The sequence below is a fragment of the Oryzias latipes genome, chromosome 10, assembly GCF_053564925.1.
Source record: "Oryzias latipes strain Hd-rR chromosome 10, Olatipes_Hd-rR_3.1".
Classification (NCBI taxonomy): domain Eukaryota; kingdom Metazoa; phylum Chordata; class Actinopteri; order Beloniformes; family Adrianichthyidae; genus Oryzias; species Oryzias latipes.
The window spans coordinates 27,563,024-27,586,275 of NC_136246.1; the positions used below are offsets into that span (position 1 = coordinate 27,563,024).

The window sequence follows — 23,252 nt, forward strand, 5'->3', positions numbered from 1 at the left end:
GACTGAATGCTTTTTACATTTCTTTAGAAGTCTGTATTTTACAGTTTGGCCCAAGACATAAGTTTAGGGCTCTAATGTTGCTTTGTTTGTTTGATGGTTTGTTTTTCAAAAATTTCAACTCTAGTCAAAGGTTTAAAATCTTGATAAATCTCCCTTTTTTTCAAAATAAAATGAAAATAACTATTTTCCACAGGGGACAGTGCTGTCTCCTCTTCTTTTCACGCTGATTACATCCGACTTCCGCCATAACACCTCGACCTGCCACATGCAGAAGTTCTCGGACGATACAGCTATTGTGGCACACATCAAAGGAGAGGAGGAGAGGGAGTACAGGTGGCTGGTGGACAACTTTGTGGCCTGGTGTGGGGAAAATCAGCTGCAGCTGAACATCCAGAAGACCAAGGAGATGGTTCTGGATTTCAGAAGGAGAGCCCGAACACCTCAGCCCGCGCACATAGAGGGTGAAAGTGTGGAGATGGTACAGACTTACAAGTACCTGGGGGTTGTGTTGGACTACAAACTGGACTGGACTACCAACACTGACCAGCTTTACAAGAAAAGCCAGTCCAGGCTGTACTTTCTCCAGAGGCTGCGCTCCTTTAACATCTGCACAAAACTGCTCCACGTGTTTTATCGATCGGTGATGGAGAGTGCTCTCCTCTATGCTGCTTTGTGCTGGTGCAATACCAGCAAGAAGAACAACTGCAGGCTAAAGAAGATCATGAAGAGGGCAAGCTCTGTGGTGAGAATGAAGCGGGATCTTGTGGAGGAGGGGACAGAGCAGAAAACTCTGACCGGATTCAGGGCCATCACGAGGAATCCCTCACATTCCCTACATGAGGCCTTCACCAGCAGGAGGAGCACATTCAGCAACAGAGTGCTGTCCCAGCGCTGCTCCACAGAAAGACTAAAGCAAGCTTTTGTTTCTCGTGCCATCAGGCATTACAACTCTCTGGCAGTGTATCTTAAAAGTAATTTCTTGTAATTTTTATTTTTATTTATTTTTTACACCCTGATTTTTACATTAAGAATCTATTTATTTATTTTGTATCTATTAATCTTTTTAGTCTATTGCTATTTTTACTATTTTTAATGTGTGTTTTTTTATGATTGTAAGCAGATGGGCATTTTTAAATTTCCTTAGGGATTATTAAAGACCTATTCTATTCTCTAAAAAACACAGACTTCACCAATAAATGATCTTCACAATTTTTAATGTTGATTTTTTTTTCTCCTTTTGTTACATACAGGAAAAACAGCTCCCTTCTTCTCTTTTATTGATATTTAAATGTCAGAGCTGCCCTGTGTGCAATTTTTGCATGCACATCTCTTTGGTTTCTAAGAAGTCTGTGTAAAAAAAGGTGAGCCAGACAGACACAACCCCACTCAGCTGCATGGTTAATTAATGCCAAACACAGTCACACAGTAGCTTGTTAATTCTTTGCGGAAATTGAATCAAACTCCACAGAAAACATCATGGGCTTGTTAAGAACTCTCAGTTGACAGTGTCCCGTATTTGAACTTGAAGAAAAGTTGAGGTCATTCTCTTCTATTATTCTCTGACTTCAGGCTGCACTCCCTGTTCCCTTCTCACTGTGTGCTCAGAATCGGATTTTTATGAAAAACCACATAACTTAAAAGAATTTAGATATTTGGGAGACTATCCATGAGATCAAGCAGAGGATTCAGAGTTTTCATCGTATCAATTAAGAGGATTTCTAAAGTAACAATGGGTCAGAGAATGTAAATGTGACTAAGTAAGACAATTGTAATCATTGATAATATCTTAATAGAATATCTTTGGAGGTGATGTTTCTCACCTGTGACAGAGGCCTTACAGTCAGTGTGTCTGATGTCCTTAAACTTTATATACGTTGCGTTTTTCTTTGATATTTTTTGGGTGAGTTCAGAATGAATTTCCTGGCACATTGGGTGTGTGTTGGTGTTTTGTGAAGCAGCTGTGTGTGTCTGTTTGCTGTTGTGGCTCATCTGTGTGTTACTGTCTCAATAGCCCATTTACCTGAAATCGTTTTTCATCTCTGGGATGTTCTTTGGTTCAAGGATGCAGGCTCATATACCCAGAGTGGCTTTTTTACCATCACCACAACACAAATAAAGCTGAGCGGTCTGCTTCACTAACACATAATTTTTATGGCGCCTCTGCTTCATTGGACAAAACAAAGAGGACAGTGACAGGAAAGATAGATGGAGGGGAATGCATTTGAAGCAAGAACATGAGGACATGTGGAATTATGCATCATAGCTAGGCAATTCTTTAAGTCACCTTGAACTTTCAGTGTTCTTTGTCCACACAGAAGAGGAAAATCTGTAATAACCACAATAGCAATTGCAAAAGCTGCAACAATTAGACTGTTAAAGTTATGGGATTTTGCTATTTGTTTATTCAACATCATAATATATTCTGAATGCTTTGAAAAACCATATGTACAATAATTCTAAGAACACCCAGTCAATAACTGCAGCGGTCCCCAACCCCCGGGCCGCGGACCGGTACCGGTCCGTGGGTCATTTGGTACCGGGCCGCACAGAAAGAATAAATAACTTGCATTACTTCCGTTTTATTTATTTCGGAATCTGAAAGATGTTTTATTTTGAAAAACGGCCTGATTCTCTGTTACATCTGTCTATGGCTACTTTCACACTGCAGGGCTTAGTGCTCAATTCAGATTTTTTGAAAAAATCCGAACTTTTTGCAAGACCGTTCACATTTCCAAGTAAATCCGAACTTTTGTGGTCTCCAGTGTGACCGTGAGACGACCCGAAACTTACCCGCATTCGCAGAAGAGTACTCAACGGTGAACGACGTCACTCGTTGTTTGCGGAGCCAACGTGAACAATGGATGTCAACAACAGTGTTGTCAACAGTGGAGCTCTTTTTGCAATATTAAAATTATTTTCACAAAGGAGCAGCACAATTACAATCTTGTCATTTTAAGAAGGCAATGGAGTTGGGATCGTCTGTACCCACTGTAGTAGAATCAGGATGTGTATGTGTTTGAGCCACGCGTGCAGCAGTGGAGAATGGGGGGGGGGGCAGTGTGGGTGCGCATTCATGTTGTGTGTTACGGAGGAAGGAGAACGGTAGTAGAAGAAGGTTTCCCCCAGGATAAATGCTATGGACTCTTTATTAACCCGCTCTGGAGAATCCTGGAGAATCTAAGGGTCAGAACAGGGAGGACGAGGAAGATTAGCCTTGGGTCCCCCGCGCTTCTGATCACGGTCGGCAAGGGGAGAAAGAAAAACAAGTCATCGCGGGAAAGGTTCAACACCACGCTCAGCCATTTAGCTGGAAATATTTTCAAAAACCGCCCAGTTGCGATAAGAGCCATGGAGTTTGGCCTGAATAGAGCTGTCAGCCCAAATATGAATCCAATCGAGGACATTGCTTCCCTTCCACTGACTGGTCTCAGCAGCATCGTCTGCCATGGTTGTTGTTTATGTTCTCGTTCCCGCCTACTTCAACGCAAAATGATGACGTTTGTTGCGTATTGATGACGTATGGCTCGGAATCAAGCCGCCTGGCCGGTCAGACGGCGGTCGCAATTGAAAAGATCGGATACGTTTCGGAATCAGGACCACATACCCAAGTGGCCTGGGTTGCAATTGAAAAGATCGGATCTGTGTCGTTCAGACTGTCATGAAAAGATCGGAATTGGGTTGCATAGGGGCAAAAACATCGGAATTGGGTCGTTTCAGCCTGCAGTGTGAACGTAGCCTCTGTCACTCTTGATGCAGGCCAAGGCGCTCTTCTCGGTCACGTGATATAAAATAAAACCTAGGAGCTAGCAAAATGAGTAAAAAACAAACATCTTTGGAAAGTTTCTTTGCCAAGGGGAAAACGCCCAGCCAGGAGACAGAAGAGGAGCCTTCTACTTCCAAAAAAAAAGAAAGCTACATTTATTAGACAGTACTTCTTTTTGCACCATGAGTGTGGGAAGGGGAGAGGATCATGACACCTATGCGATGTACAATGATATGCTTGTCAAAATAAAGTAAAGAGTTTGTCTTGTCATGTTTTTGTTCCTCCTTCGTCGCAGCGTTGCTACTATAATCGTCCGCCACATCTTAAAGACCGGTCCGTGAATTTTTGTATGACGTCATACCGATCCCGGGCATTAAAAAGGTTGGGGACCACTGCACTAATGCAACAACAAAGCCGTTGATCCATATCCACTCTGAGAACACAGAGACCGTTAAAGTTAAATGTGTGATTTTTTTTATTTTGGTTTTATTGTTTTAATTTTTATCACATAAAATGTGTGAATTTATTACTTGGATACCATTTTTAATGTGTGCAATAGCTATATGACCTCTGATTGCATATGCCTCTCTACAATTTGACATTGTTTCCTATGCAAGTGAAGTTTTGCACTTTAAACTAAATTTTATTGGTTCATGAAATTTAACCAATCCAAACAAGTTAAAAAGATAATAAGAAGACCTTAATTTCCTTCTGCACCTTCTACAGATCACAAAATGATGCCTTGTCAGCTTCCAACGCCGCGTTTAATGGAGTCAGATTTTCTCAAAAAGCATAAAAAGGAATGTGAAGCTCAGAGCATTTATTACAACTATTATCAACTTTTAGAAACAACCCCAATAAGGCCCAACCCTATCTAACACACATCCAATGGGTCAACCACTGAATATAACGAAAAAATACACATTTCAGCCTCTATGTACTTGTTCCATCCATCTTCTGCTTATCAAGAGCAGGGCAGAAGCCTTAAGGAATGACGACCTGACCTCCCTCTCCACAGAAACTGTATCTACTTCAGCCCAGTAAACCCCATGTCTCTTCCAGGCCAGCAAAGAGACATGTAGTAGTCTGTTCAGGGCATCCTTGGTCCTCACCAGGGCCTCCTCCTTGTGAGATGTGACCAGAAAACCTCTCCATGGATATCTAGACGTCTCCAAAGCTCCACGATAGGTCTTCGATGACGTCATCACAGACAAAAAGCAAATCTTGTTTTGAATTTGTCCATGAGTTCCTTTTAAATCGCTCTCAGTTTGGCTTGAGAAGTACAGCTTTCTAAAAGTGCTCAGTATACAAACTGTTGTGTTTGATTAATAATCAAAGTCACATTTGTCTTTTCAACTAAGACTCGTTTTGTAAGTCTTAGTAAAAGTGAGTTCCAGCTCTCATGTTTTGGAGAAAACTGTCCTCCTGATTCTCTAATGGAGTCAGACAAGCAATCAAGAAGACAGTCTTGTGTTGACTTCTTTCAGCCAAACTATCAAAAACATGATCTAAAATTCATGGAAAACCGATGATCTTGGTTTGCCATTTACAAAGGTGAGCTCTCACTGGTGCTGCATCATGTGTGTGCCTGTAGCAGGTCACCAAAAGACCAGACTTGCTTTTACCACATGTGCTGCAGAAATAATTTGTGCATCACTTGGAGGCCTTATCCCGTAAGGACAGACTCACATATGGCTATTTTCTGCTTTTCTAGATGTTGATTATAAGTGCATTGACTTGATATCTTTCAGGAAGTCACTGACTTGTGCGATGAATTTAAAGTATTTGTCTAATACCCTTCTACAACACTCTTCTTTTTCTGCCATGATTTTTAATAGACCCAGTTATTGATTAATGTGATTTAATTTGTTTTCATTTTACACTCTTTATTCTGTGTTCATTCCTAATCAGATTATTTTAAGAAATGACAAAAGCAAAACGCGTTTGTGGGTCTCGTTATTAAATCAAGCAGATTTATTTTTTTTCTTTCCTATTTTTCAAATTATGAATTCTTACAAGTATAAATATGACAATTTAACAAATGTAACATATTTAATGTTTCATATATACCTATGAAATAAAAAGCTTTAATTTCTGACTTTATTTGTTCCCGGTATTTTACCAGTTTGAAGGGGGACACAGCGAACACTGTTGATTTGCCAGATTTGTTTTTTCCAAATAACTTCAAGAGTAGTTTAGGAGCACCCTAAATGAAGAAAAAAAAAAAAAAAGAGCTGTTGGAAATTAGAAATTCAAGTTTTTTTTTTTTGTTTTTTTTTACCCTGTTGCCACTTCAACCCTTAGATGAACTCTAAATGAATTAGACAGCTTTAGCAGCTAACACTGCCGGGGAACAAGTGTCATTTGAGTGATGACCAATGAAAGCCTGAGAGCATCAAACAAACTATAAATGAAATAAATGTGAAACATAATGAATCACAAATTGGCAGTCAATCATTAGTTGGAATGAGGATGGTCATTTAAAGAGCATGTTCAAATTAAAAACTGTAATCGTCAGTTTAGCAAATGAATCCATCCTTTAAAAATCAGTAGCTGGAGTTATGTCTGGTAGAGCATTTCCTTCTTTAAAATATCCCCATCGTTTTTATTCATTTTGACCTGTGTAAAAAAAAGTCTCTATTCTGATGTATTTTCCAATCTTAGTTCTCTTTTTGTTTGTTTTAAACAAACAAGTGAACTATGTAAAGAAAAAATGTGTTCTGTTCATTGCTTTTTCATGGATATCTTTTAAAGTAATAAGTTGTATTTTAGTATGATTTCCCATAATTGTAAAGATCCATCAATCACCTTTAACTATTTTGTTTCCAGTAATGTGATCTGATAACTTATAACCATGCTCACTCCCAAAAGATTTTTTTTTTGTATTTCTAAATCAAAGTCAGGGATAGGAAGAGATGGTGTAATGAATGGCGGTCCTGAAGTGCAAATTACAGACATATAGATCACAACGACATTAAAAGCAAAAAATAAAGCAAAACAAATACTGAAAAAAACATTACATTTTAAAAATCAAAGCAAAATTCCAGAAACCAAATTATTTCAGTAATTTCAAGAAAACAAAATGAAATGTAAAAAAAAAAGAAGCAAAATAAGAAACTATAGGAGGTATGGGATAGCACTGATTGGATGAGGAAAATAGAGTTTTGAAAAAGGAGGAAAGCACAAGGGTGTTTTGCATTAACTGTGGTAAAGAGTCGGCTGAGCAATCACCGAACTTTTGCAGCAGGTGTGGTCAGAAGCTAAAAGACATATTTTCTGTCTGAATATATCACCATGTGTCATCATATGATCAGCTATGTCCCATACCACCTAACTTTTACGGTTTCTTTTTACTTTTTCTTTTTAAATAAAGCATCAGTTCATCATAAAAAGGCCTGACTTTCTCTCTGTGATCTCTCCTGGAGTCCCTCCCCCTTCCTGAGGTTCCCTGCGAGTGTCACAGGTGTTTTGATTTTGTGTTAATTATGTTTGGGTCAGTGACGTGCAGTCAGGAGAGGCAGGTGAGGCACAGCCTCACCTGCCATTATGGGAAGAAAAGAGAAAAAATAAATTCAATTATTATATTTAATCAGTAATTTGTGCTTTGCAGTCATTTTCTATTTAAATTTACCATTTTTGGGTGTTTTTTCTTTTCAAAATCGCTGAATTTCTGCATTTGCCATTCAAATACTAAGTGACGTGCGATGAGGCACCAGCCCGCTGAGCCTCACCTTGGATTGCGCAATACCTATGCAGTCAGACGGTACTGCTGTCTCTCTGTATGTCGGTTCAATCACTTGTACTATATGAGCTGAGTTTACATAATTTAGCAGATGTATATGATGTACAGTGTTTGTTTTTATAAATAACTGTATGTGAGGGATGTGTTTCTTGTGCTGAGCGCTAAACGCCGGCAAAAAAGCCGCTGGGTGAGGCCAGACATTCTCGTGCCTCATGTTAGGGGGCGCCGGTGAGCCCTGAGATTATGACGCTAAAAAATACTAGAAGTATTCAAGTATTCTTCTGAATACTTCTTCTGAAAGATAGAAGTGAAAGTCAGAAGGACTTTATTTACAAGTAAAGGTAAGACGATAATAAGGTTTGTGCTTTTTTCTATGCTGCAGTTTGCATATGAAAATAACATGTTGAAATGATATTTTAAACAAAACACGTTAACTGTTGTCAATCAAATGGTGAATAAGTTACTCAGTATGGTTCATATGTTTGTAAATCTGACTGATGACGTCAGTGCCTCACCAGCCATTAACTTCACCGCACGTCACTGGTTTGGGTCTACTTAAACTATGACTGTTCTTGATTCTGTGCCGAAGCATCTTCTGTCTATATCCCAGTTTACGCTTGTGGTTTTGGCATTAAAGCCTTCTCGTTTTGGAAACTGGATCCGAGTCGTTCCTTCCTGCAATTGGGTTTTCTCTCCTGCCCCCCCATCACAGATACGCGCACCGACACAGGGTTTCACTTTGAGTTCAGCGTCGGTGTGGCCGAACCCATCACTAATCAACAGCAGAGCTGTAAAAAAAAATATTTTGTTGTTGTCCCTTATTCAGAAAATTAAAGAAAGTTACAAATTTACATTTTTGTTAACAGTGAGGCCAATGGTAAGATTATACAACAGTCCAACTTGAGTTTTCTGCTTTGAAAACAGTCAACTCAAATCAGCCTTGAGCATTTAACCATATTTGGCCAAAATATGGATTGTATGAATGCTCTGGTTATTGCTGTTGCCGACGTTATCAATAGTTTCAAACATTGCTCGTCTATCTTTTTTACTCATTCTATTCCTTGATTTTACAGTTACTGTAAAAAATATAGTTTTCATTTCCCATAAGTAATTAAAAGGGTTGGTTTAATGAAAATGTATTACACAAGGGAATTCAATCCAGAGTCAATGGATAGTAAACAAGCCAGTTTGTTTTCTTCTCATCATTTTTGTTCCTCGAATGCAGATGATGCTGATGACAGCTCCCGAATCAAAGCCAGCTGGCTCTCATTTCACCAGCACTCCACTGTATCGGACAGTTCAAAGAGCAGAAGTTACCTCAGAGACTCAGCAGGTGCTGCAGCCCGCTTGTTGAACAAACAGAATACTATATTTGCCCATAAGAACCCATGGTGACACCACAAAACATCTGAAATGTGTTCTGTGGTCCACTTTGTCTGTACGGTAAATCCAACATATTTTAATTTTAAGGAAAAATGGGTCAGGGTCATTATTGGTTCATTGATGAAAAACATGTTTATTGTTGTGGGTTGAAGGTAAAAATAAAAAATAAATCTGAAATATGAGATAGAGGGTTGAGAAATATGTGGTAAGAAATAGTCAAAATGATCCATGTTACAGAAATGCTTTGTCAAAGCCTAATGATGACAAAGTGAAAAAGAGCCATGTTGCCGCCCATCGTAACACATGTCCATCAATACAGCAGCTCTGTTCATCATGGTTGTAGAATCAAATAAGAACAACACTTCAATAAAATGACCTATTGAGCTCTAACTGCAGCTGTCTTAACTTTGCATGACCGTATCTGCTTTTTCTCGATGCCACAGAACATCAGCTGTCTCTGCTGACACCAAAGGCTGTCAAGCCGCAGGAGTTTCACAAAGCTGCCTCACACACACACATCCAGGAGGTGTGTGCTTCCGCCAGAAGTCAGGTGTGTTTGAGTGAACTCGCGCTTTTGCAGCATGTGCCAGAAATCGACCACTTCTTTCAGCACAGATTCGTCAGGCTGGAAACAATGTACAGATGAGCCTAAAATTCTATGGTCTCAGCCCAAGATGAGGGCTGAGGAACCTGCCATCAAGTTTGAGAAGCGCAAGACAGTGAGCACGCTCAGCTGCAGAAGAAAATCAAAGGAAGACACATTCCTGGCAGAGAGCCAACAATTCAAAACATTCTTTACTTTGTTCTTGATAGGAGGCACGCGTGGTTTCCTCTCAAGTGGGACTGCGGCGGGGGGGTTTTGATGTGGGGATGAGTGGGCACTCTCCTTCCTTCTTTTTACATTCAATCATCCATTTTGGAAGAACATAAACACTCACTTGAGCACAGGTGTTAGCTCACCTTTGCACAAACAGTTTGCGTGATTGAATGAAATATCTCACACTAGTTGGTTTGAAGGCATAAGTGCGTGTGTGAACACTATCTGTATTGTGCACATGTTGACATGTGAACATTTTTGGAGCCAACAGGTATGTTTGTGAAATTTGGGTGTGTGTGTGGACAGGCCCCCCCTATAGACTTGTAATACATCTGAACCTCACTTTAATGAGTATAACCATCCAGAAACTTGTTTGTTTATGCTGCTTCAGGGTTTCACCCCCTCCCCCCTTTATACTCCTATCCCCCCCTCTTTAACATCCCTCTCTCTTCTTCCCTCATTGCCTTTTCCGTCCGGTCCAACACAAAAGATTTTCAAATATGAGTAAAATGAATAAAGTTTGGCCTCAATTCCAAAAGGGGTTTATTCAGACATACCTCTGGTGTGTCAGAAGATTCATAACCCCTGTTGTTAAAGTAAAATATGTCCAACACAAAAGGCCTTCAGCTCTCATCTGTTTGCCCAGCTGTTGGACAGGACAAGTTAAAAAATATAAAATAAAATAAAAAATAATCTGGGCTTCTGAAACAACTTCTATTTAGAGAAAATTGACAAATTTGATTGATTTAGGTTATATTTTACTGCAGAAAATCTTTAACCTGCAAATATAGCTGGAATAAAGCACTCCCTTGTTTTTCAAAGTGTAATTACAAAAGGCCAACCATGTGGGTTGGCATGAACGTCCTTGCGAGTTTATGATCTGGAGGTTTGATTTTTGTTTTATTATTGAACATTTGAGTTTCCCGACTGATGAAGCGGACTAATGATAATACTAAGACTAACTGGTCCTTCCTGAACCAATAAGTATAAGCCCCAATGTCAATAGAGCCCTCAGAACCTGTAGACATGGTTCTTATTTGTATAAGAATAAGCACCATACAGTTTTAAGGGCTCTACTGACATGGTACTGTACTTCTTCTTGTTGTTGTTCCTGGACTTTTTACAATACTTTTCTGATACAGTGCATGTATTTGTAGGCATATAAAGAAAACATTTCACATTTCAGTTCTTTATCACTGTAATTGTAAAGCAAAGCAAAACATCACATGTGAGATGTTGACATTATTTTGATCTGATCATTTGAAATGTGTCAAAAAGGCAGAGTTAAATATAAACCATCAAGTTAATAACATTCACTTCTCAATGTTTTTCTTCAGTTTTGCAAGTTTAATAAAATAAAAAGAACTTCTAAAACCAGCTGTTTTAACTAAATCAACCAAACCAACTTCGTAATGAGAAGACTGCTCTCACCAGATGTTTGAAGTTTATTAAGAATGATACAGGTGTGCATCTGTACTTTAATATCTAAATGAACAGGTTTAGAAATTTAATTACCTGCTTCATAGACAGCTGCAAGGGAAGGATTTTCTGCGTTGGTATATTAAAAATGTTCTGGTTACAGCTGCATTTTCGAACAAAAGTGAGAGCCAAGCAGAAGGCGATGGTTAAAACGACGATGTTGAAAAGTTCAAGACACCAAAAAAGTATTCTATTTTTCTTGGTAAAACTGATTCACCTGACTATAGAACTGATTAATCATCAGTTCTTTCTGCGGAAGTCTGTCTGGCTACACACCTTGGACAATTGACCGGGCCATCGCGGGGAAACACAGAGACGAATTACCACAGATTCACATGCACACAGGGAATGTTCATACAGAGCAAATATTACACTAAAAAAATTGATATTATATGGATTTTAATCTTAACTCATGTCATCAATTGCAATGATAAAAAATAATAGGGCCTTGGTCTGTACACCTACTGGATCACGACTGCTTCTGTGGGAACCATAGATGATCCCATTACACAGCCATGTTTTTGCCTGTGGAACTGAAGATTAGTGGACCTCTGTCAGAGGTCCTGCAGGGCACATTTGTGTTTGTTAGTCAAATTTCTTCTTTTTGTGAGAACTGAATTTTTGTATCTAGAATTTCCTCTCCGTTTGTGTCTGCTGTGTGGTAGATGATAAATGACATATGGTTTACACAGTGAACATGGTCGATGTAGCCAACCAGTGATGGTATACAAAGTATTTGGGCATTTTGTTAAGCAACCGATGTGATGCAGGTTAATATCAGTTTAGTTTGCAGGCAGAAGCTGCTGTAGAAACTTAAAATTGCAAATGTCCCACAAGAAGAGAGGATGTGCAATTGTTTTCTTGCAATGGTTTGTGGAGTACACCTTTGGTGTTTCATATGCATGCCAAAAATGTTGAATACTATATTGTTAGTTTTCTGAAGAGCTACAATAGCTGTCAGGATGATGGATTTTGTTGTAGGTGCTTTGTTTCAGTGTTTGTTAAAAACATTTTTTTTCTAATAGACGTATTTTGTGATTGTGATAAGTTTCACATGTGCTATCAGATTTAGCAATTAAAAAAATATTTTTTTTCTAATAGACGTATTTTGTGATTGTGATAAGTTTCACATGTGCTATCAGATTTAGCAATTAAAAAAACTTTTTTTTATTCATGAGTTCCCTGTCAGGTACGCTGCTTTTCCTCTTATTTCTATTGTTTTTATAGCACATCTACTATTCTGATCCAAGTATGTTTGCACATATTTTCTTTCACTGTTTAGACTTTTGCCCTTCCATTTTGAATGTTCAATTTCTATCCATTCTTTAGCAGCCTAGAAGCTCCATCAATAATTTAAATTTTTACATAAATTAAAGGTGTTTTTGAATTAATTCAATTATTATCAGAAGGCGTTAAATGTGTGCATGCTCTGTCATATATTTTTTTAATCATTTACTGTTTTTGGAACGTTAGATTTTGTTTTCGTCAGATTGTGACTAAAAGCGTAGGGCAGCTATATTGATTGTTTTTGTCTGAAACACAGATCTTGTTGTCTGTAAGATTCTAAGAAATGTTTTTAGTCTCCAAAGTTGAGCTAAGGTGCCTCTTCCGAATATGTGCAGCCATATTTTTGCAAAAAAGAAAAAAAAAGAAATAATTTTCATGGCACCACATTAAACAACACAATACCTTTAATAACTAGTTATATTAACGTAACTGTAATTTAGGCATTATAAATAACTAGTGTGATTTCCAAATTGAATTTTATAAAGAAAAAACAAGAACTTAACTCAGTCTGCTTCAAATGTGTTCAAATCAGGTTTATTATTGACATTTTGATGGATGGTTAAATCACACTACAAGGCAGCAGCAGTGATGAATGGGTTGCCATTTGTGGACTTCTCTGGATGGAAAAGGTCACGTGGGTGCATTCCCTTTATAAAGACACCTATTAAACAACAAAAGCTCAGCAAAAGACGCTCAGATGAAAAAAAAAAACGAAAAAGAAGCCCATCAATGATGAAAAGAAAGAATTTTATTTTTATATTGGATCTTATTAAAAAAAAAGGATCACTATGATAAATAAAAATCAATATAAACATTTTATTTTGATTTCTCTTGCACATTTTGCCGGTTGCAGTTCCTGAACCTTTAGACTGCAGTAATGTGAACACCACTGACTATACCATGGACACTGTTTTTGTCCAGGTTTTTTTTAACTATAATGTTCTTTATGGCTCAATCTGTGACGTCAAACCTGGAAAATATATCCCTTTCAACATGCACAAAAAACATATTCATTACCTAGAAGAAACTGCAATACTCCTTTTAAAATGCAGCCACGAATGTTTCTGTTGAAGGCCTGACCTTGGAGAAAAAAGGTCTTGTTTGGCCTTTGATGCATAGATTTATTATACTCGACTTCAGCCTATTGCTTTAGCTGCCAGCAAAACACTTTTGTTTTATACTGAAATTCAAGTGAACTTTTTTCAAAAGTAGCATCTATGTAGAAGAGTGTGTTTTCAGTTGGTGTTTGTGAGTCAGAAACCCAGATGCTGTGGTAAACAGGCGGTCTGGCCGCTGACAGGTGACAACTCTAGCTGCTTTAAAAACCTTATGGCCGACAGAGCGGGGTCACATTGTTTGATAAATACTCTCTGGCTTCCCTGGAGCAACGACTTTAACCTGCATAAAAACCATATGGCCAACTGCCACCAGCCACACTGTCAAAAACCAGCAGGGAGGAAGAATTTCTTTTGTTTTGTTTTTTCTGCTTTTTCTTATTTTCTGAACTCTCCAAAGCAACTTTATGTGAAAGAAATTAAGGTCACACAGGAGTCAAACATTACTTTTCTGAGAAAAACGGCAATACTGCAATCAGAAATCGTTGCTTTCTTTCATTGCCAGAAATATTCATCAACCATATGAGACTGATACACTTTATTAAAAGAAAAAACTCAGGAATCAGTCAGAACTACTAATAGTTTCCTGGAGTTTTAAAAAAACTGTTCATTGTATGTTGATGGTGACAAACCACCCTTTGAATAGAAAATAGCTTAAACAATGCAAATATATAACATTGTAGTCTTTTAGGCTCAGCTCGGATAAAATGAAGGGTTTTGTTAGGAAGGGAATCTCTGCCAAAACAAACCACCTGTGCAGATCAGTGAAAGCTGATTCACTGTGGTGAACAACATAGGCTTTTAGGCTTACTTCCATCTTTAGTCCCTATAGACCGGTTGAGGATTCTTAAGTAAAGGGACAAGTTAAATCAACGTAGAAATGATAGCAGGAAGTGAACAACAGTAGAAACAGAACTATAGACAATAATAGACAAGCATAACAGCAAATTCATTAAACATAGTAGCGACAATTAATAAAAACAGTAGACAAAGAACAACAAAAATTAAATAAAATTACATTAAATACATGTACATTACCCATCCTGATAGGGGTGTTCTATCTTAGGTAGGGTGGGGGGGGAGTGGCCCATAATTCTCTTTATTTTACTCTTGGATTAGGATTTCTGTGGCTGTTGTCTTTTATGTTTTCCTTCAGAGTGGGAAGTTTTCTGTCTTTCTTTTCTTCTGCCATCTTTGTAGATTTTTTTCTTAATTGTCCAGGGGACCTGATGGGGATCTGGGGACCTGAGGATCTGCATGACTGCATTCAAATGCTGAGCAGCAACAGAGCCAACATTTCTCCATTGTATTTAAAGAGTTCTGTCCTTGTAACATTTGGTTATTTTTGTAACATCCTTTTGCTAATCCCCTAGATGTTACATTTCCTAGAACATATTATTGACATTAAGACAAAAATTTCAGTTTTTTTTTTTTATCACAGTAGTTGTAAAGCAAAACAAACCATCACATGTGAGGTGTTGACAATTTTTTGATCTAATCATTCGAAATGTGTCAAAAATGCAGAGTTAAATATAAATAACAATAACATTCACTTTTCAATGTTCTTCTTCAGTTTTGCAAGTATAATAAAATGAACAGAACTCCTAAAACCAGCTGTTTTAACTAAATCAACCAAACCAATTTCCTTAAAAGACTGCTCTAAGCAGCTGTTTGAAGGTTATTGAGAATGATACAGGTGGCATCACTAGTTTATTACCTAAATGAACAGGCTTAGGAATTTGAATTACCTGCCTTATATGCAGCTGCAAGGGAAGGATTTTCTGCGCCGCAATTTTGAAAATTCAAAACAGTCAACCACAAGTAGTGACAAAACTAGGCCCTTTCCTTCACACATCAAAAAGTAAGAAGAGTGAGTGAGTTAATGTGCAGCTGCCTGTGAAATGTCAGTGCATCATTAAAAAAAGAGGGATGAGTTGAAAATGTGCTGAAACATCTGGAAACCAGAAGAAGGATGGACTGGAGATGGATGGAGAAGCGTGGAAAAAAGAGCAAAGCTGATGAAAAAGCAGAAGATTTTGTTCCTAACAATGTCCTTATTAGAAATATGACTTGTTCTTAAGTAAAATAGTTGCTTGAACTTTTGATCCAATAATTAGTAACTCATTTTTTTTAAGTCAAACTTTTGCTTGTAGCTCCTAATTAGCTAAAAAGAAAGTTTCAGTGTTTCTCAACAAGGATCTTCCCCGGAAAGAAGAGCTGGAAGCAGCAAAGATGGAAGATACCATGTCAAAAGAAAAAACAAAATAAAATAAAAATAAAAAAGGAAATTCAGCCCTAAAACTGAAGTGCTGATGCAGGAAATAAAATGTAGGTCATCCTCAGTGAAGAACCTATGTTATTGTTGGTTTTCTTTTATTTGGCTGTTGGAAAAAAACTGGCTGGTGCACATACCACCACTATCCGTGTGGATACGGAAAACTCCACCATGTCCTATACCATAGATTAGCCTTTATTTATCCCACCAAGCCCAATATTTTTCCAAGCCTGCAGCAAAATTCTGCCCATCAATGTGGTTGTTCTCAAAAAGAAAGTTAAAAAAACATAAGCAGCTTGACTACACAATATGCTTTGTAAATAAAGTTGTATCTTGAGTTTTTGTAAATGGTCTATGAAAATGGCCCTTTGTCTGTTATACCCTGCAATATCACACGTTCTATAGTTGCACCGCTTTCCTCTGTTTGTTCTTCTGGTTCTTTTATGTCTTATAGGTTAGAATTGGTCATTTATGCTACAACCTTTTTCATCTAGTCAGGAAGTCAGCTGGTTTTAATTTTAATGATCACAGCTGCTCTTCATTTGTTAACTGTCCCCCACTGTGTATTTAAGTACATCTCTCTTTTTTTTTTTTTTTTTTTTAGATAGATAGATGACTTTATTAATCCCACAATGGGGAAATTTCATTTATCTGTGGCAGCAACACGACATTCAGAAATAATCTATATAATATAACATCAATAAAGGACATCACAAAATGACATTTATATTAGATAATTAAAAATATTACTAAAATTATTATGAAAAATTATCAAAAATGAGATTCTTATTAAATAAAGAAATAAATATTAAATATTAAATAAATACAGCTGCAAAAGTGTAAAAAACATGCGGTCTGCAAAACATGTAAACTGTAAAAAAACATTACAAATTTTTTCAAAATACAGAAATAACTAATGAAGTTCACACCAAAAACAAAAACAAACAACTGTTCAGGAACAAAAAACGATTTAAAATTGAAAAACAACAACTACAACAAAAGTAAATGAATCAATGACTAAACAGAAAAACACCCCTGGGACCGTGGAGTGTCACTTTGACATGGTGTTGTACAGTCTGATGGCTGTGGGGAGGAATGACCTGCGGTAGCGCTCCTTACACTGAGGGTGCAACAGTCTTGTGCTGAAGGAGCTGGTCAGCGCCTCTACAGTTTGGTGTAGGGGGTGGGAGGGGTTATCCATGATGGATGTCAGCTTAGCTAACATCCTCCTGTCCGCCACCTCCTCGATGGACTCAAGTGTGCAGCCCAGGACAGAGCCGGCCTTCCTAACCAGTTTGTTAAGCCTCTTCAAGTCTCTGCCTGCACTGCCCCCCCCCCCAGCACCCCCCACCCCCAGCACACAACTCCATAAAGGACCACTGAGGCCACCACAGTGTCGTAAAAGGTCCTCAGCAGCTCTCTGCACACGCCAAAGGACCTCAGTCTCCTCAGCAGGTGAAGGCGACTCTGGCCCCTCCTGTACAGAGCATCCGTGTTGTTGGACCAGTCAAGTCTGTTGTTCAGGTGAACACCCAGATATTTAAATGTGTCCACGACCTCAATGTCTGAACCCTGGATGTTCACCGGTGACTGTGGTGGTGAGGACCTCCTGAAGTCCAGGATCAGCTCCTTTGTCTTGCTGGTGTTAAGCAGCAGGTGGATAACTTCACACCAGCTAACAAAGTCAGTGATGACCCCCCTGTCCTCCTGCTCATCCCCCCCTGATACACAGCCCACAATGGCACTGTCGTCTGAGAACTTCTGCAGATGACAGTGGTGGGAGTCGTAGGTGAAGTCTGATGTGTACAGGGTAAACAGGAATGGGGAGAGCACAGTCCCTTGAGGTGCCCCCGTGCTGCAGACCACCACATCAGACACGCAGTCACGCAGCCTCACAAACTGTGGCCTGTCTGTGAGGTAGTTGATGGTCCATGCAACCAGATGTTGGTCCACACCTGCAACCTCCAGCTTCCTCCTCAGCAGTGATGGCTGAATTGTGTTGAAAGCACTGGAGATATCAAAAAACATGACTCTCACAGTGCTCCCAGGGGCCTCCAGGTGAGACAGGGCCTGATGCTGCAGGTAGATGATGGCGTCATCCACCCCGAAGCCTGGTCGATATGCAAACTGCAGCGGGTCCAGTGCTGAGCTCACCTGAGTGCGGAGATGGCTGAGGATGATCCTCTCCATAGCCTTCATCAGGTGGGAAGTCAAGGCGACAGGTCTGAAGTGGTTCGGTTCCGTAGGACGAGGTACCTTTGGAACCGGAACCAGGCAGGAAGTCCTCCAGAGGACTGGTACCTTCGCCAGTTTGAGGCTCATATTAAATATGAATAGCATCACCACACAGAGCTGGTCTGCACACTCCCTGAGGAGCCTGGAGGTGATGCTGTCAGGGCCTGTTGCCTTCCTGGCCTTTGTTCTCCTTAACTCCATCCTAACCTGATTCAGGGTGAGGCAGAGGGGGGTTGGAGGATGGGTGGGCGGTGGCTGGTCTGGTGCTGTGAGTCGTTGGGGGGGTCCCTTTGCTTCTGTTGGAAGAAGGGGAGAGTGGACTGTTTGGTGCCGAGGTGGTAACAGCTGCAGCTGGGAGGAGACGCCTGAGCTGGAAAGGTGTGAAGAGGGGGCCGAGTGGGTGGAGACTGGGGGCTGGGCAGAATCAAATCTGTTAAAGAACAGGTTCAGTTCATTTGCCCAGGCTTGGTCACCTGTGACCTGGCGACCATTTCCAGCCTCAGCATGTCCTGAGATGAGTTTTAGACCCCTCCACACATCACGGATGTTGTTCTGTTCCAGGCGCTGCTCCAGCTTCTTCCTGTAGCAGTCCTTGCACTTCCTGATCTTATATTTCAGGTCCCTCTGTACTCTGCGTAGCTCCTCCTTGTCCCCAGAGAGAAAAGCCCTCTTCTTCTCATTTAGGAGGGTCTTCAGCTCAGGAGTGACCCAGGGCTTGTTGATGGAAAAACACTGCACTGATTTTGTTTGCACTGTGTTTTCCACACAAAAATTCACATAGTCCGTGATGCAGTCAGTAAGACTGTCAATGTCCTCCCCGTGTGGACTGCAGAGAACGTCCCAGTCTGTGGTGCTAAAACAGTCCCTCAGTCGCTCTGTTACCTCCTCAGTCCAGATCTTCACCGTTTTAATCTGTGGTTTCTGCTGTTTCACCACTGGAGTGTATGCAGAGGAGAGATGGACCAGGTTGTGATCAGAGCGTCCTAAAGGGGGGAGGGGGGCAGAAGCATATGCATTCTTGATGTTAGCATAGAAAAGGTCCAGAGTTTTTCTGTCCCTTGTATGACAGTTCACATACTGGGTGAAGTTGGACAGGGTGGCGGAGAGGGAGGTGCATGCATGGTTAAAGTCCCCAGAAATCAGGATCAGGGCCTGCGGGTGTTGTGTCTGCAGCTGGGACACGGTGCTGTGCACGCGCTCACAAGCGACAGCAGCGTCAGCCGACGGAGGGACGTAAACAGTCACCACCAGCACATGGGAGAACTCCCGTGGAAGGTAGTACGGCCGAACGCTGACTGCCACCAGTTCAATGTCCTTGCTGCAGTGCTGTTCTTTCACAGTGATGTGGTTCGGGTTACACCACCTGTCATTCACGAACACCGCCAGACCACCGCCTTTCTTCTTTCCGCTCTGCGCTGCGCTCCGGTCCGCCCGCACCAGCGTGAATCCAGTAACTGAGACCACGGAGTTTGTCATGTCCTGGTTGAGCCACGTCTCGGTGAAACACAGCAGGCTGCTCTCACGGTACACCCGCTGCAGACGCATGAACGCTGTTAGCTCGTCCAGCTTGTTAGAGAGCGCGCGGACGTTTCCCATAGTAACGGATGGTAAACATGGCTTGTACCTCCGTCTTCTCTCCCGGCGTTTAACTCCAGCTCTGCAGCCTCGTCGTTTCCTCCGTATTTCAGCTGGAACATCTGGCTTTCCAGCGAGGAGAATCTCAACTCGTCCAAGAGCTAACAGCTGATCTCGAGTGTAAACAATGGAGCTGCATCCTAACGGATCCCCCGAGGCCGGTTCAAAAAGTTGAGAAAAAATGAAAAAACAAAAAGCAAAAGTGATAATGTTCCTGTCCTTTGTTGCAGAACTTCGTAAAATACAAAAAACACAAATAAGTTGGAAGAAAATATTAAAAAACGCAAAGTAAGGAACACAAAAAGGTAGAGCTGCCCAGATAAGCTGCCACACACGCGGCGCCATGGTAACCAAAACCATGACCTTATTTGTATTTCATGACTTTTAATTTGCCTGGTTTTGTCATGCAAGTTTTGGGTTTTTGTTTTGTGTAGTTTTGCTTTTGTCTCCAAAATAAGATGTATTTCAGTTTTTGTATTAAAACAAAAAAATAAAATGTATTTTTTATTTTTTATTTCGTCATGATTGGGGGAAATGTCAGTCAAATGTCTTTTTATTTATTTATTGGTAATTTGAGTTTGTTCTTTAAACTTGTAGTTAAAATTATTGTTTTAACTTAAACGGAATGTTAAATTATATTATTATTATTATTATTAAATGGGCACAAAAGTATAGGCAGAACTGTTCTTGCATTACAAACAAATGAAATGAGAGAAATGCAGTGAAAAATGTCATTTTAAAAAGAAATTATTAAAACATATTTATTTTATTATCGTGTAAACTTAAAACCACTTCTCTTTATAAGCAATACGTGATTACAAATTCCCCAAAACATTGTTCAGATGTTCTAGAGTTTAATTATTAATTCTAAAAACTCTTCACAAGTGCTAATATAAATGTCATTTTGTGCATAAAAAGCTGGATCTCCATGACAACCCATGACCATAATGAAGAGGTCATGAACTCAAATGCTTCAGAGCTAAAGTTTGGACTGTTTCTCTTTGGGCTTTAGCTCAGCCTCACTTTCCAGGTGTTGACGTCATCTGTTGCACCAGAGAAACTGATATCCTTGTACAGTGTGGGAACGGTAACACGTGTGGGCCTCATTGTTGCCATGATGCACAAAATGCAGTGTTTTCACAGTTACCATGGCAATGGAAGTTAGGCAGCCACCGGATTAAAAGTAATCTCTCTCCTCGGTAATGTTCTGGAGGAATCATCTTGTCTGCAGTCCTGACAGCTGCCCTACCTTTTTCAAGTTTGTCTTCTGTAGCTGATATTAGATCAGGGAGTCTGTTTATTTGTGTATTTTTGACCACACAGCATCACACTGCATGTTTTAGCTGCATGGTGTGTTTAGCTTTATATGAAATCTTCCTGCAAACATTGTCATGTCCAGCAAAGCAACACTGCTTTTTCACGTGTTACACATTTTTACTGATATTCCACTGGCCAAGATTGAGCAAATCTGCTCTTTTTACATTTCAATCATTTCTTTTTACATCTCATGTCTACTGCTAAGAAGGGCTTTTCACCTGTGAAGTGCTGACTCGGCAAAAGAAAGATGGACACGAAGCCTTAAAGCCGAGCTTCTCGCCTTCTTAAGCTTTCAGCTCACCACTGGCATCCACTTCAGAGCAATTCTGATCAGACGGTTTCCACTAAAGTACAGATCAGGACCCATATTTTCTCTCTCAGTGAGAGTATTACGGAGGATCCTGCTTTCATGTCTTCAGTGGGACTGTTTTACCGGATTCAACAGAGCTTTTCTTCCGACTGGATGACTGCATCTCACGCGCCATTGGGATTCATGTGGATTGTGTGTCTGTCGTGTTGAACTCATTAGTATAAATGCAAATCTCAGTTAGAGTTTCTTCAAACATTTCTCGGGGGCAAAGTTGTTCCAGAGGCTGAAATAATTCAGTGATCTTAAGCTCAGTGAGGGAAGCCAAAGACAATTTTAGTAATATTGTAGAGGCAGAAGCCGGTGAGAAAAGGCAATAGGACGTGTCAAGCCTGAAAAGTACATTCAAATTGCATTTTACATTTCATTTAGGCTCATAATAGCTTCATTCCACTCTATTTATGTCTAGGAGATAAGCTTTTGTCTTATTTCCAGGTCAAGTGTTGCATCCAACTTGCATATTTCTTTTTCAAACCCGGCATGTGTGCAATGTCGCAAACAACACCTGATTGATGAATTTTAAAAGGAAATCTACGATTTTAAATTCAGTGCATTCACTACAAGAAGTCAACATATTTTCTCTCTTTTAGTTTCAACATAATTAAGAAAGGCATTTGGATATCCTTTAATTGGTAGCATATTTTGGACATGAACTCAAATCTTAAAGTTTCCCAATGTCTCCTGTTTGAGAAAAGGATATAAATCTTTGGAGAGATGCCGAAACGATCCTTGTTTAGGATCAGATGCTTTAGAGCAGCATTTTCCTACCGTGGTCCTCAATGATGCCTGCCCTGCTTGATTATATTCATTTGCTCTGAATTAGCCATTCACTTTAAAGAAATAACACTACATTTTTAAAAACAAAAACTAAATATGTTAGAATAATTCAATAATAGATGCATAAAGAAATGGCAAAATACAATCTACTTTTTAAAAATTAAACAAAGGATAGCTATAGACTAGGGTGGAAAAAAAAACATTTTTTATGCAAAACGCCAAGGCCTGGATGATGTTTTTAGATTTTCTTTCATGAAAAGAAAAATGTGAATGCCTGTCCCGTTAGGTTAAGACATGCAATTAAAAAAAAAAAAAAACAAAACCAAAAAAAAACCTTGTCTTCTCTAAGCTACAAAATATATTTTGGGTCACATGCCAGATTTAAAGTAAACTTATGGGAAATGCGTTTATGTGTTATTTCTAAAAATTGAATTCCTTATTTTGAAAAAAAAAAACATATCAGGAATGTTGTGCCATGTGATCTTCAGTAATAATATACATTTTATTTGCTTTTTACAAATAGAGTTTGTGATGTGGATTATGATCCATCAAGTTTTGAGGTATAATAATCATTTAGTAAATTTAGATTTTGTTTCTGAAGTATCTAATAAGCTACCAGCAGCTATATTCCTTGTACTATCCAAGACACTTTAACGTAGGGAATGGGGTCATCTGGACCCCACATCAAAATGCGCTAACCCTTTTTTCTTCAATGATATGTGATATTTACTGGTGTCCATGGATTACATGAAATCCTCTCCAACTTTATCCACGTTTGTCATGGTAGGGATAAGACGTCAATGTAAAGGTAGGGTCATTTTGACCCCACAAGATAGTACAAGGGTTAAATAAAGAGAATCCCTTTAAATGACAGAATTTGTGGTTATGTTGTTATGAGTTTAAACTTCAGGGGAATACAAATAATTGTATAATTTTCTTTTACAGAACCAGATTTACATGTAAAGCAGCAGATCTTCATCAGTTCAGAAAAGAGCACATGGGATAATGATCTGAGCTGGATGCATTTTTCTTTGGTTTTTACTGGCCATGCAATGAAACC

General features: G+C 39.4%; 1 protein-coding gene across 1 annotated transcript; it reads right to left on the reverse strand.

Annotated features, from left to right (window-relative positions):
- Nucleotides 1–17,230: 17,230 nt before the first annotated feature.
- LOC144994768 (uncharacterized) lies at nucleotides 17,231–19,923 on the reverse strand. The gene is made up of 2 exons (XM_078953698.1): nucleotides 18,016–19,923; nucleotides 17,231–17,869 (listed from the first exon to the last, which is right to left on the reverse strand). The coding sequence occupies exons 1-2, from the start codon at nucleotides 19,690–19,692 to the stop codon at nucleotides 17,744–17,746; spliced, it is 1,803 nt and encodes a 600-aa protein (XP_078809824.1). The 5' UTR covers nucleotides 19,693–19,923; the 3' UTR covers nucleotides 17,231–17,743.
- Between the last annotated feature and the right edge of the window lie 3,329 nt (nucleotides 19,924–23,252).